The 15011-nt window shown below is 34.9% G+C and overlaps 2 protein-coding genes across 2 annotated transcripts; both read left to right on the forward strand.

The window, feature by feature from the left end:
* Positions 1-3175: 3175 nt before the first annotated feature.
* Positions 3176-4030, forward strand: LOC130934611 (uncharacterized). The gene has a single exon (XM_057864168.1). The coding sequence runs from the start codon at positions 3176-3178 to the stop codon at positions 4028-4030; it is 855 nt and encodes a 284-aa protein (XP_057720151.1).
* An 88-nt stretch (positions 4031-4118) lies between these two features.
* Positions 4119-5619, forward strand: LOC130934612 (uncharacterized). Its single transcript, XM_057864169.1, has 2 exons — positions 4119-4518; positions 5456-5619. Exons 1-2 carry the CDS (start codon positions 4119-4121, stop codon positions 5617-5619), a joined length of 564 nt encoding a protein of 187 aa, XP_057720152.1.
* The last annotated feature ends 9392 nt before the right edge of the window (positions 5620-15011 follow it).

Below are 15011 nucleotides of genomic sequence, written 5' to 3' on the forward strand. Positions count from 1 at the left end.
TTTTGTTAGAAGACTAGAGTGGAACGGATGAGCTTGGATGAAGCAGAACAGATAATTTGTTTTGACACTTTTAATTTATAGGTCTAATTAATTGGTGAATAATTTCTGGTATTTACTTATAATATGATTATTTTTTATTCATTAATCCTCTTCTTTCTTGATGGTATTTTCAAATAATGACTTGTAACAAAGGAAAATGTATGGACTTAACAATTCCTTTTATGATGAACTTGGTTTGGAAAGTTCTACATTTTAGGACCGGTTCAAGTTCAACGGAACTATTTGAGTAATTCAATTTTTCCACTCTATAAAAATGTTTGAATACTCTCAATCAAAACATGCGTTTGAATATTCAATAGTCTGAAACCGAAACATATTGGTTCAAATAACAAATTTGATTTTTATTTCTTCATTGGCTACTTGTGAAGAAAACGGCGAAATAATCAAACATTATTATTCAAACTGGTTTTCCTCATCTGTGTAATATATGGATTTTAATATTTTATCATAATCCCATCATCTCTGACTATCAATTGTTTCTTTTTGTTATTGATTAATTTCTCCCTTAAACTTTTTTCTGGACGGTTTAAATGGATCGGATCTGTTAACTGATTTTTTTAAATTCAATTCAATTTTATATATTGATAAAATATAATATATTATCTTCTAAGCAAACTTTTTCGTATTTACCTGACAATTGAAATTATGGATATGAGACACCAAAAACAGAAATCATCATGAATATGAAACTTAATTACTTACCTATTACTATGTACTCTTATTGTCGAATTCTCCTCACAAATATGGTGATATTTAACATACATAACTCTTCCAATTGTTTTATATTATTTACAAAAAATGACAAATAAGTCCTTAATTTATTGGTCTACAAACATTTAAGTTTTTAAAAATTTAAAAATATATTTAAATTTCTAACATTTTCAAACATTAAACATATCGATTTCTCATGTTCACTTGAGTCTGTCAGATTCAATAGAAAAATCAAACATGATTTCCGTTATACTGATCTGGTTGATACAAATACACAGTAAGAGAATTTTTAAAATAAGATAAATTAATCTTAGAGATTGATGTGTCTACATTTTAAAGAAATAAAAAATTTAAATATATTTTTAAATCCTCAAAAACTTAAATATTTACAAATAAAAAAATCAGATATCGATTTGTATTTGTCCTTTTTTTCTATCATTTAAAATTAGCAAAGGAAAAAATGCATCTATCACTCCACCTCTCACGTGTAGATGTATATAGTAATTAAAGTTTAGGGTATTTCTATGTTGATCAATAGTGCTAAATTTAAACAAAATGTTCTGGCTTTATAAAATATAATCTTTTTGATACCGGTCTTTGTAATTTTTTATAATTATCTAACAAAATTTAAAAATTATTTATTTTAATTCACTTCATTAATTTGTTATATTAACGCTATGACACACCTTGACCAGTAGCCATTTAACTTGTCATATTTGCATTTTATTAGTTTCGCATTCATCTTAAATTAACTTTTGATAAATAACATATAGAAATATAATTAAAAAATACATTAATATGTTATCTAACTATTTGTATGTTGACTTGTTGAATGTATGGTTGTATATTGAACAATTGTTTTTAAAATGGTAAATAAACAAATCTATCTACTTTTTGAGGAATAGGACACTACCTTCAAGTATAAAATCTTAGAAAGTGAATTTGAGTTATCAGTTTACTTCCGAAGTAGAGAAGTCACAATTCCAATATCTCAGAAGTAGATCTTACTTATGAAATTGCTAATATAATACACGAGAAGGAGAATTAATTATGCTTAAAATCCTTTGGGCTTATGAGAAACAGAAATATGAGTTTAGATTTTAAAGTTAAAACTTAAGTGTAGTTTTAATAGCAATTTCTAAAGTCTTTAAGCAAATTGAAATGGCAATAAACAACAAAAGATGAATTCAGAAAATGATACGTAATCATGTATACTAGTTCGACTGGCACTTGTCTAAATCTATTTCTCATTAATAGTTGTAATTTTTCCGGTAAAACGGTGTTACATGATTTTTTTTTTAAGTCTTTTTAGATTAAGTTTTAACTTAGATTTCACACGTTTTAAGTATCTTAAATATCTTTTTATAGTCATTTTGAGTTAAATAATAACTTAGATTGCTAAAAAATTTAAGAAAATTAGATATTCTATCATCAAATTTTCTCAAAATAAATTTGATCTTTTAGATGAGAATAAATTCTCTTAATTTTTCTTTTGAATTATTAGATAAAGTGTGATTTTTTATCATATATTTTTTAAATAAAATAAAAAAATATGTAAACAAATATTAAATGATAAAAGATCATATTTTATCAAATAATTAAACAAATTAAAAAGATCCACACACTCTCAAATATAGAGATCCACACACTCTCAAATATAGACTGATGCAAAAAAAATTAATACAAGAATAAACTTAAAAAAGCATAGCACAAAAGGAGAAGAGAATTCTATTATAAATGGATGAAATTGGTGGTAATAAGAAAGAGCATGAAGGTAAAAAATTACCTACAAAATTAAAGGATTATGTTATGAAAAAGCCATGAGAATATAAGCATCTTTCTTCTTTCTTAATCATTATTTTTTTCTCTTAATTCTTTTTGATCTGGCCGTTATAAATCTGACCTCATAATTCGGTATTATGGCCAATAAATCGACTCCATACGTCATAACTCGGCGATATGCATTATGATCAGACATAACGAACTACATTTTGGAATGAAAATGTCCGATCATGCACTAAACTTTAATAACTATTCTTCAATGCAGACGACCAGCAGCAGCATAACCGACCTACCCCACTCCACCTATAAAGGTATGATATTTAATCCTAAAAGGACACATTGAATTCTCAATACTGACTTAAACTTTGGAGTGCCTTTGCAGGTACACTCCCCCCTTTTCTTGTTCATACTCTGCATGATTGGACATCTCCCAGGCGGAAAGCTCGGACTGTGGACTATCCCAAGGCTCATAGATCGGCATCGAAGGTAACAACTCGACGCCGATTCCCAACAGCTGAGCTCCCCTCCAGGTATCCATATAGGAACAATTGGCGCCCACCGTGGGACCGAGAATATAATTTCTTCCTTGTCTCATCGGCCTCAACACCTTCACTTCTAAGCCATGGTTGAGCAACTCCCACATACGCCTTCTGAACTTCTTCGGATGGTGACCGAGTTACAACAAGCCAACCAGTGCATGGCGGAAGAAAACCAGAGAATGGCAAATCAGATTGCCAATCTGAATAATGCTCGGATCGAAAATAACAATGACCGACAAGAGCGAACAGAAGAAGCTAAGCATCAGTCTGAACCGACGCACGTTTTTGAAACTGCTCGGTGTGAAGATGAACAACCTGGGTACAATGAAGAAGCTCGGCAAGAGAATGAAAATGACGATCTAGAAAACTCACCTGGACCGTTCACGGCCGAAGTAATGAACTTCGTACTACCCAGAAGGTTCACTCTACCAACCACCCTAGCCCCCTATGATGGGTTAGGTGATCCGAAGAAATACATAAAAAAGTTCATCTCCATAATGATAGTAATCGGTGCATCTGATAAAGTTTTATGTCGTTGTTTTCCATCTTACTTAGACGGTCCTGCACTTGATTGGTTTTGTTCTTTGCCTGCAGGTTCTATTTCTCATTTTCGAGACCTATCAAATCCCTTCGAGGAACATTTTGCTGGATCAGCCATCTATCTCCATGATTCTGATTACTTGAACACAATCAAACAAGGCCAGCATGAAAGCCTTAGAGACTACGTGACGCGCTTTACAAAGATAGCCATGAGTATACCAGATCTCCACCTCGAGGTGAAATTGCATGCAATAAAGAGCGGACTCCGACTAGGAAAGTTCCAGGAGACCATCGCTGTGGCCAAACCTAAAACTATGGCCGAGTTTCGTGAAAAGGTGAAAGGTCAGATTGACATTGAAGAACTCCAACAAGCTCAGAAAACAGAGAGACCACAATAAAGAGAAGACGATAAACCACGAGATAGAAAGAAAAACTTCAAGCCAACTCCCCGATATAAATCTCATACTCAGTTCAACACCAAACGTGATGACATCTAAAGGAAATCTTGAATTCAACACCAACCCTCTCGACCAACCGAGACGTATCATTAACTGTATTTCCGGAGGTTTTGCAGGTGGAGGCGCCACAAGCTCGGCAAGAAAGCAGTCTTACCGAACTATGCTTTCAATAGAAGCCAATCAAAATCATCATCAGACACCTCCACACTTCCCTCAAATTACATTCCAGGACTCCGACTTCAACACAAACGTAACAAATCTAGATGACCCCGTTGTGATCTCCCTACAGCTCGGCGACCTCCTAGTTAAAAAGGTTTTACTGGACCCTGGGAGTAGTGCCGATGTTCTTTTATACTCCACATTTCAGAAGATGAAGCTTAGCAACAACATCCTCCAACCTTCCACCGGAGACCTGGTCGGTTTCTCAGGTGAGAGAGTCCCGATTATGGGCTCTGTGTGGTTCCAAACCACACTTGATGAGGACCCTTTATCAAAAACTTCGGATATTCAATACTTAGCCGACCTTTCTTAAATAGGTTCAGCGCTATTGTTTCTACAGTTCATCTCTGTGTTAAGTTTCCTTTGCAGGATAATACAATTGCAACCATTCACAGTGATGCCCGAGAGGCCAGAGAATGATACAACAACAGTTTTAAAAAACCTCACCAAAGTATGCAAGCTCGTGTGCACAGTATCAGCAACCAAGACGAGCTACCAGTCCTGGCCGACCTTGATCCTAGGGTAGGAGTCCTCGAACGACTAACCCCCATCGAAGACATGCATAAAATATATTTTGTAGATACTTCGGAAAAGTTCACTTATGTGGGATCCACACTAAGCTCAGAAGAGAAGGCCTTATTTCGAGCATTCCTACAACAAAATGCCGACTTGTTCGCTTGGACCCCAGCTGACATGCCAGGAATTGACCCATCCGTCATATCCCACAAATTGGCATTGGATCTGTCTGCCCGACCTATAGCACAGAAAAAACAAAACCTTGGTCACAACCACAAACAAGCCTCTCTGGAAGAAACCAAGAAGCTCATTAATGCCGGCTTCATTTAGGAAATCAGGTTCACGACATGGTTGGCAAATGTTGTCATGGTGAAAAAGCATAACGGTAAATGACGCATGTGTGTTGATTTCACCGATCTCAACAAAGCATGCCCAAAAGACTCTTATCCCTTACCATCAATTGATTGTTTAGTTGACAATGCTTCTGGTTATGAAAAACTTAGCTTTATGGATGCATACTTTGGCTACAACCAGGTCCAAATGCATCCATCCGATCAAAGTAAGACAGCTTTTATTACTGAATATGAAAACTACTGTTATAAAGTCATGCATTTGGCCTTAAGAATGCAGGTGCAACATATCAACGACTAATGGACAAAGTATTTGCCGAACAGATCGGCAGGAACATTAAGGTCTACGTTGACGATATGGTCGCCAAAACAAAGATAGACAACAACCACCTTGATGACCTCGCAGAAATTTTTCGTCAAATCAGAAATACAACATGTGGTTAAACCACGAGAAATGCGCCTTTGGAGTACAAAATGGCAAATTCCTCTGCTTCATGCTCACCAGCCGAGGTATTGAGGTGAATCCAGAAAAATGTCGAGTTGTTTTGGATATGAAGAGCCCACAAACTATCAAAGAAGTCCAACAGCTAATAGGAAGACTTGTTGCACTCTCTAGATTCTTACCTTGCCAAGCTTCTAAATCTTTCTATTTTTTCCAAACTTTGAAAAAGAAAAAAGCTTTCCATTGGACCGATGAATGTGAACAAATATTCACAACCATCAAAGAAACCCTTTCAAAACCACCAATTTTACAAAAACCCCTTCACGAGGAACCACTATTTTTATATTTATCTGTGATAACTGGGTCATTAGATCCGTTCTTATTGCAAAAATGCAAAAGCAGCAGTTGCCGATCTATTTCACGAGCAAAACACTACAGAATGCTGAACTTCGCTATCCAGGCATTGAGAAGTTGGCTTTAACTCTTGTCTTCTCGGTAAGAAGACTTCAGCCATATTTTCAAAGTCATGTCATCCATGTTCGAACAGATCAACTTTTGCGTCAAGTCCTTTAAAAATCAGAACTAGCTGACCGACTAGTAAAATGGTTGGTGCAACTTTTCGAGTTCGACATCAGATACCAAGGATGATCATCTATCAAATCTCAATTCTTGGCTGATTTCATTGCCGAATTCACAGTCCCAGATGCCGCTGAAAATTCAACCGAATGGTTTTTGTATGTAGACGGATCCTCTAACCCACACGGGTGTGGCGCTGGAATCATACTCAACGACGGAAATGCTAATGTCATTGGGCAATCGCTACACTTTTTCTTCAAGGCGAGTTACAACTAGAGTGATTATGAAGTTCTTATTGCCGGCCTCAGGCTAGCTACCGATCTCAACATAGCCGAGCTTAAGGTATATTGTGATTTCCTGCTCATCGTCCAGCAGGTAAACGAGCTATACCAGGTAAAGGACCCTTTATTATCCAAATACCTTGCAATTGTTCAAACTTTACTTTCAAAATTTCATAAATGTGACATCGAACATATACCTCGGGAGGACAATAGCCGAGCTAACATCCTATCTAAGCTCGCCAGCACCCAAACAAATAATTTCTCCCTTCACCGATCTACCTTAGTTAAACCAAGTATACAATTAACAGAAGTTCTAAGTGTAATGCAGGATGCAGATTAGAGAACACCTTACATAAACTATCTTCAGACAGGAATCTTGCCAGGCGAAGTCGAAAACATTCGGCACTTTCACCAACAAGCCTCATTCTTTAGCATATATAACAATTGCCTATATAAACGGGGATTCTCTCGTCCTTTACTAAAATGTCTTTGCAGATCAGAAGCCAATCTTGCCCTAGCTGAGGCACATGAAGGAATCTGTGGTACACACTTCGGAGGACGAAGCCTGTCTTCCAAGATCCTCCGAGCTGGTTTCTATTGGCCAATGTTGCAACAAGATTGTAAAACAAAAGTCAAAAACTGTGACAACTGCCAGAAACACAGTCCAATCACACACCTTCTAGTCGAACTCTTACACAGTACCGAGGTAAGTTGGCCGTTCAACCAATGGGGGCTTGACATCCTCGGTCCTTTTCCTCCAGCGATCGGACAGGTAAAATTTTTAATAGTAGCAATTGACTACTTCTCAAAATGGATAGAGGCGCAACTCTTAGCAAGAATCGCCTCGCAACAAATGATTTCCTTTGTATGAAAACATATTATCTATAGATTTGACATACCTCGGTAAATTATCACTGAAAATGGTCGCCAGTTTGCTGATCAAAAATTCATTTCCTTTTTGCAGAACTTAAAAGTCAAACAGAATTTCTCATCGGTGGAACACCCATAAACAAATGGGTTAGCAGAAGCCGGGAATAAAGTCATCCTACACGCTTTAAGGAAGAAACTCAACGAGGCAAAAGGAATTTAGGCCGAACTCATTCCAGAGATCATATGGGGATACAACACCACCATCCATTCAACAACAAAGGAAACACCATTCCAACTGGTATATGGCTCCGACGCAATGATACTTGTGGAGATCTCCCAGGCCTCAGTCCAAAATCAAATGGCCGACCATACTACAGTAGATAAAGCTCGGTAATCTGAACTGGACCTCCTTGAAGAACTCTGATCTTCAACAACAATCACTCACAGAGCCATGCAACAATATATAGCTCGGCGATACAATCAGAAACTTCACCTAAGATCCTTTCAAGTAAACGACCTTGTGCTTAGGAGAACCGAACAGGCTAGGAAACCATCAACACACGGCAAGCTAGCAGCTAACTGGGAAGGCCCTTTCCAAATTACAGAGGTCATCAGCAATGGGGCTTACTGATTACAAACCTTAGATGGTAAATAATTTGCCTAACACTTGGAATGTATCATCTTTAAAGTTATATTACAGTTAAAAGTCAGGGACAGGCAAAGTACTCTTTTTCCTACTACCAAGATTTTTCCCAAAACGGGTTTTTCTTGGAGAGGTTTTAACGAGGCTTGCCTACCTGCACCTTTGAAATTAAAGGTTCTTCAATAAATAAGTTCCTCATTTCATCAGCTTACTATTTTCGCATTTCACACTTCTATCTTATCTATGAATTTATAAATATTATCCTGCCGATCTTTATTCCGAATCCGACTTTTCAGAATTCATGTCAAACAGATAGTCGATCTCTACTCTGAATTCGACTTTTCGGAACTTATTAGTCAAACATATAGCTGATCTATACTACGAATCCGACTATTCAGAAATTATCAGTCAAAAATATATCGGATCTTTAGTCTGAATCCGACTATTCAGAAATTATCATCCAAATAGATAGTCGCTATCCAGTAAAATCGGCCTATTACGCCTTTACTGAACAGTAAGCATAAACCAATCTCCATCAAACTAATAGGACTTGACCAACCAAGAACTCAAACAATCAAACTAAAACAAAGAAATTCTACCAATTATATCTTTGTCAGATACAACCATTAAATCACCGTTAAGGTGACACAAACAGTCATGCCACATTGTATGTTTACCCATACCAAAACACCCTGTTTTCACAAAGAACACTGATAAAACAAATCGGCTCCAAGCCACACTCACAATCAGGTAAAATTCACCTATCATACCTAGGTTAACAAAAAATGATATAACCATATTTTCTACTACTATAAAATCAACACATGCAAACCAACATATAACCAGAAGCAAAATAAATTGCCTTTCTTAAAACAACAGCAAAATAAAGTTACAAACATAAACAATCATAAGCTCACTCCAGGAGCAAAACAGTTTACCAACAAACTAAATGTTTAAAGCACAATCAAACCCAACCATGTTGTTAATTATTTTCATGCTCTTCCTCGGCGTCACTATCACCCTCGACCATCTCCCCGTCTCGAATGATCTTCCCCGAATCCATTTTGGTGAAATCAACATCTGGAGCTAAAAATTTCGCGTGAAGAGATGCACGTTCAAAACCCTCAATAAAGAAATCCAGCACCACCGTCTCCTTACTCTTTTCCATCTCCTTTAAGCTCGACGTAACCTCAATTAACTGAGCACTAAAACTAGATAGGTCGGCCTCTTTTTTCTTCACATCTTCTACTTCCTTCGTATAATTTTCCTTGGTTAGCTTTAGCTCTTTTTCAATCTCAGATACCCTGTTTTCAAGTTCAACAACCCTAGCATCTGCTCTAACTCCTCTTTCAAATTAGGATTTGGCTTTGGAGTGGCCATTTTCTGATGTATTCTCTCTTGGCTGCGCCCTAAGCTCACCAGCCGAAAACCAACCACCTTCAAAATAGCAAGTACGATAGGTATATTTCACATCCATACATTACAATAAACAACATCAAACATAAAAAAATACAAATACCTGCATATATCGGTCGATAGCAATGTCACCAACTTCCTTCGCCAGTTTCACATCAACCGACGACTGACACACTTCATCGGCAACTACCATATATGGGAGATCCCTCCCCCACAACGACGACCCGTCACTCTGGTCGCCAACTTCATGCAACCTTTTTTGGCTCTCACTAAAACCCCCAACCTCTTCTAGTGGTACCTCATCCATAACATCCTCAAATTCATCGGACAAATCCATAACATCCTGTTTTCTTTTCTTTAATATCACCTTTTTTCTCCTCGGCCTCGGCTGGTCCACCTCGCCAGCCCCACCAACTTTCTCCACTTTTGACGAAGACCCTTCCTTATCCAAATTTTTACTCTTTACCCGAGCTCTGAGGGTAGCAGCAGAAACCCCAGGATATTTTTCCCTGCAAAACAAACATATCAAAACTCAGCCAAACTTTAGCCAGAATATAACCAAATTAATACTCTTGAAGTCTCACCTAAATATTCTACAATGGCCGACCTATTATCCTCCCACTGGAGCAAGTCAAAAACCAATATTTACTCCTTCCGATCAATAGCCTCAACCATATATTCAATAATACACTCTAATAGTTTTTAGCCCGAAAATACTCTGAGGTTCCGAACACCACCATATCGGAAACTTCTCTCCCAGGTGCTCGTCCATATAAAATGGAAAATCCCCTTCAACATTCCTAACTTTCACATACATTTTCTTGAAATTTTTAAAGGAAGACTTGTACAGTTTGAAAACAGCAAACCTGGGTGAACTATTCAAGTTCACCAAAACCCCCTTCCAAACACCTTTGGCTTGGAACAGTATAAAGAACAACTCCACTGCCGGTTTCTCCTCAAAAAAATCCATCAGAATTTCAAAACTATGGAGAAATGCCCACCTATTAGGGTGGAGCTGAGATGGTCCACAATTTAACTGCTTCAACACCTGACATTCAAAGTCAGTAAAGGGAAGCTTTGATGACTTGATTTTTGATGGTTTAGAATTTCACTAATGAAATCTCGTTGTAAAGTATAGTTTCTAAACCAAGCAATAATCCTTTCATACAAAAGATTGTTTGTCACAAGTAACAAACCCCTAAATTTATATACCGAAGTATTGAATCTCGGGTCGTTCTCCCTAGGAATTGTAATGAAATGTCTTGTTATTGGTTGTGAGTTATATTTGGGGTTTTTAAGATTTTAGACAAGAAATATAAATGGCAAAGAAAATAAACTAATAACTAACAAAGCTCTTGGCAAGATATGAGAACTAGAAGTCCTATCCTAGTTATCCTCCTTAATTGTGACAACAAATTATCCATTGCTCCCACTTAGTTAACCTCTAACCATGGAGGAAAGTCAAGTGGATGAATCAATTTGATTCCTCAAGTCCTAATCAACTCCTAAAGGAAAAAACTAGCTTTAGAGGCATTCAAATCAATTAGCAACTTCTAATTATCAATCAACAAAGGAATTAGATAACTCAAGAGTCACTAATTACTCAACCAAAGCCAAGAGGAACAAAATCTATACTAAAATCCAACCAAGCATTTCATCAAACACTTGGAAGGCACAAAAGAAAAGCACATGAAATTTACAACAAGAATGAAATCTAACAACAATTATTGAAAGGAATTAACAACAATAATCAAAAGAAACACAATTATTATGAATTACCTTGAATTGAATGGAAAGAGAATAGAAGGAACAAAAGTAGATCTACAACAAAATATAGAATCAACATAAAAGAAATTACAACAAAAGAATAGAAGAATGATGAATGCAACAACAAAGAATTAAAGAGTAGAAGTAGAAGAAAGAGTGAATTAAAACCTAGATCTAAGAACTAAACCTAATCCTAATCCTAATCCTAGAGAGAAGTGAGAGCTTCTCTCTCTAAAACTAACTCTAAACTAATCCTAATGAGTGTGAATGAATAATAATCCCTTTGCTCTTCAATCCTTGGCTTTAAATAGCATCTTTGGCGCCAAAGTTGGTTGGGATTGGGCCCCACAACTCTTCTGAATTTGCTGGCCACATTTTCATTAAAAAATCATATTCCAGCACCGACGCGTAAGCACACAGCACGCGTACGCGTCCATGAGGTAATTCGCAAGATACGTGCAAGCGCCAGGTGCGCGCGTGCGTCCATGGGCGAGTTTAACTCTTTGGCTTTTCATGATCTTCTCCACTTTGCATGCTTTCCTTTTCACTCCTTTGATCCATTCCTAGCCTTTTCAATCTGAAATCACTAACAAACACATTAACGCATCTAGTGGAATCAAAGGGAGATTAAAATCATCAAGTTAAAGGCCTAAAAAGCATGTTTTCACACTTAAGCACAAATTAAGGGAGAATCACAAAACCATGCTAATTCATTGAATAAATGTGGGTAAAAGGTCATAAAATCCCTTAAAATCAATACAAGATAAACCCTACAAATGGGGTTTATCAAGCTTCACCCTCAATTCCTCCAATACACTACTATACATATAAAAATACTCAAAACCCTCCCCCCGTGAAACATCCGGTCACTGGAACAACAGGGAAGCAGTTCCAATTGAACCCTAGAACCAACCCTCATAATACTATTTTTGTCTATTTCTTTTACTGCATCTTTATCCAGAAATAAGGATGCACGACTCCTCACATCATCTTTCACCTAATCATAAGACCAATCAATTTTTTCCTTTTTCTTTTTCTCTAACCCCATTAATGGAAAAACAGTCGAAGGAGATGGAAACAACAAAACAAAGATAGAAGAAGAAGCAGAGAAGTCGAAAACAACAAATTTAGAGCATACCTCTTTTACTCATTTTTCTTTTTGAAACAAAATACTCCTGATGACAAAGAAGCCTAACCAAACCAAAATGAAAACCTTCAGGATTTTAAAGCGTTTAAATTAACACATTTAATCAACTTCTCGATTCCACTACCCTCAATCACATCAGTTACATCAAAATAAGTGAGGGGCATTATTGAAAACACACACACTCTGTAACATGCATTTAATTCTTTCTCTCTCCTAATTATACCACCACTTAGCATTGACAACTGTTTAATAAAGCAAATTGAACTGGGGGCTACAAGGCAAAACCAATCACCGAGTTACTCAGTAGTCGACTTATGGTTCATTAAAAGCTCAACCTGCTTCATTAAACACATTTCCAGGCTAAGCTTCGGGTTATGATCCAGCCGTTACAAATCTGACCTCATAACTCGGTATTATGGCTAATAAATTGGCTCTATACGTCATAACTCGGTGACATACGTTATGATCAGACATAACGGACTGCATTTCAGAATGAAAACGTTTGATCATGCACTAAACTCTAATAACTACTCTTCAATGCAGACGACCAGCAGCAGCATAACCGACCTACTTCACTCCACCTATAAAGGTATGATATCTAATCCTAAAAGGACACATTGAATTCTCAATACTGACTTAAGTTTCGGAGTGCCTTTGCAGGTACACTCTCCCATTTCTTGTTCATACTCTGCATGACTGGACATCTCCCAAACAGAAAGCTCGGACTGTCACAAAGCTCATTGATCGGCATCGAAAGTAACAACTGGACGCTGATTCCCAACAGTCGAGCTCCCCTCTAGGTATCCATACAGGAACACTTCTAATTCATCTACTCTTTTATTTTCTTATATTTCAGATGACAATTGATACTAGAAGTGCAAAAAAATTTTATATATATATATATATATATATATATATATATATATATAAATTAATAATTTTCAAAAATGTTCTTTTGTTTTACTTATATTGCTATTATATCCTACTTCAAATCAATTTCTGTAGCAATTAAATTGATGCCTTTCATTAAAGACATACAATATTTTTGTATATGAAATATATAGACAAAGATCTAAGATCTAGTTCTGAGATATTATTAATTTTAGGAAGTTCTCATAAATATGTTTAATAATTTAGTATAAGAAAGATAAGTCTAACTCTAGATTATAGGCTTGTTTAGGCTTATTTTTAAAAAAATATTTTTTAAAATTTTTTATAAAAATAAAAATAATTTTATGTTTGAATATCTCATGTAAAAAGATATTTTATCTATCAATTATGATTGAATAAAATAAGATAAAATTATTTTTTATTCATTTATTATGTAAAAAATATCTTTTTTTTTAAAGAAAAATGATCTTTTAAAAAAAGTTATAAATTATAGCTTCTAAAAAAAGATGTTTTTTTTTAAATTTTTTTATACTTTTACTTTTATTATTAGAAATTTGCCTAACACACTAAGAAATAAAAAAAATCTTTTTCATTGAAAAAAAAAAATTTCTTTTATCGATTTAATAGTGCCCAAACAAACACTATAAATAATTAATAAACACTATTCTAAAACAAAAAGAGATTTTACAAAGCAAAAAGAGAAACAATTATCCAAATTTTTATACCAAAGTCACTTTATACTCTACTCACAGTAAAAAGTACGCTCAAATTCTCTCTTCCCTTTCATCTCTCATTATTAGGAAGAGAACATTTGAAACCTAATAAAAAGAAATATTTGAAACTTAATAAAAAAATTCAAAATATTAATAAAAATCTAAAGTCAAATGAAACAAAAAGATAAAAAAAATTATTAAAATATCTGAAACTTAATAAAAAGAAACATCTAAAACCTAATAAAAAAATATCCAAAACTTAAAAAAACGAGATATCTAAAATTATTAAGTAAAGAACATCCGAAACATAAAAAAGAAAATATCCAAAACATAAGAAAAAGAAATATTTAAAGACTATTAAAAAGAATCTTTCAAAACTTAAAAAGAAGAAACGTCCAAAAAAAATATAAGAAGCTTAATAAAATGAAACATCTAAAAAATCGAAGCCAAACAAAATAAGAAATCCAAAATTATTGAGAAATAGATCCGAAACATAACAAAAAAATTTAAGCCTAACAAAAAAGAGATATCTAAAATCATTTTAAAAGCATCTAAAACCTAATAAAATGTGACATTCAAAATTATTGGGAAAGGAACATTCGAAACATAATAAAAGAAAACATCTAAAATATAAGAATAAGAAACAATTGAAAACTAAGAAAAAGAAATAGCTAAAACTATTAAAAAGAATAATACAAAAACTAAAAAGAAGAAACATCAAAATCATAAGAAAAAGAAACATTCAAAACCTATAAAAAAGATACATCTAAAACCTAAAAGAAAATCCAAACCTATTAAAAATAATCATTCAAAACTTAAAAAGAAAAAGCATCCAATACTATTAAAAAAAAATCTAAAACTGAATAAGAACATCCAAAATTATTAAGAAAAACGCTACGATCAGGGAGGAATGGAGCTTTCTAACATGTGTGTCAGGATCCTCTCGCTTTTCGACTCTGAAGAGGTGAAAGCGATGATGAGTCTATATTTGATGATAATTTTTTACATGAATTGGACGGATTTTATCACATAAACTCACACTTATTCACTAAAATAGCATACTTTTGTGATTTCTCTGTAGAATTGGACC

This window comes from Arachis stenosperma, chromosome 6 (genome assembly GCF_014773155.1).
Source record: "Arachis stenosperma cultivar V10309 chromosome 6, arast.V10309.gnm1.PFL2, whole genome shotgun sequence".
NCBI lineage: Eukaryota > Viridiplantae > Streptophyta > Magnoliopsida > Fabales > Fabaceae > Arachis > Arachis stenosperma.

What these genes read in the sequence shown, in the direction of transcription:
- LOC130934611 (XM_057864168.1), top strand. Translation starts at nt 3,176, where the DNA reads ATGGTTGAGCAACTCCCACATACGCCTTCTGAACTTCTTCGGATGGTG.
- LOC130934612 (XM_057864169.1), top strand. Translation starts at nt 4,119, where the DNA reads ATGACATCTAAAGGAAATCTTGAATTCAACACCAACCCTCTCGACCAA. An exon ending in AGACCTGGTCGGTTTCTCAG is followed by an intron (nt 4,519 to 5,455) that starts GTGAGAGAGTCC and finishes TTAAGAATGCAG; the next exon opens with GTGCAACATATCAACGACTA.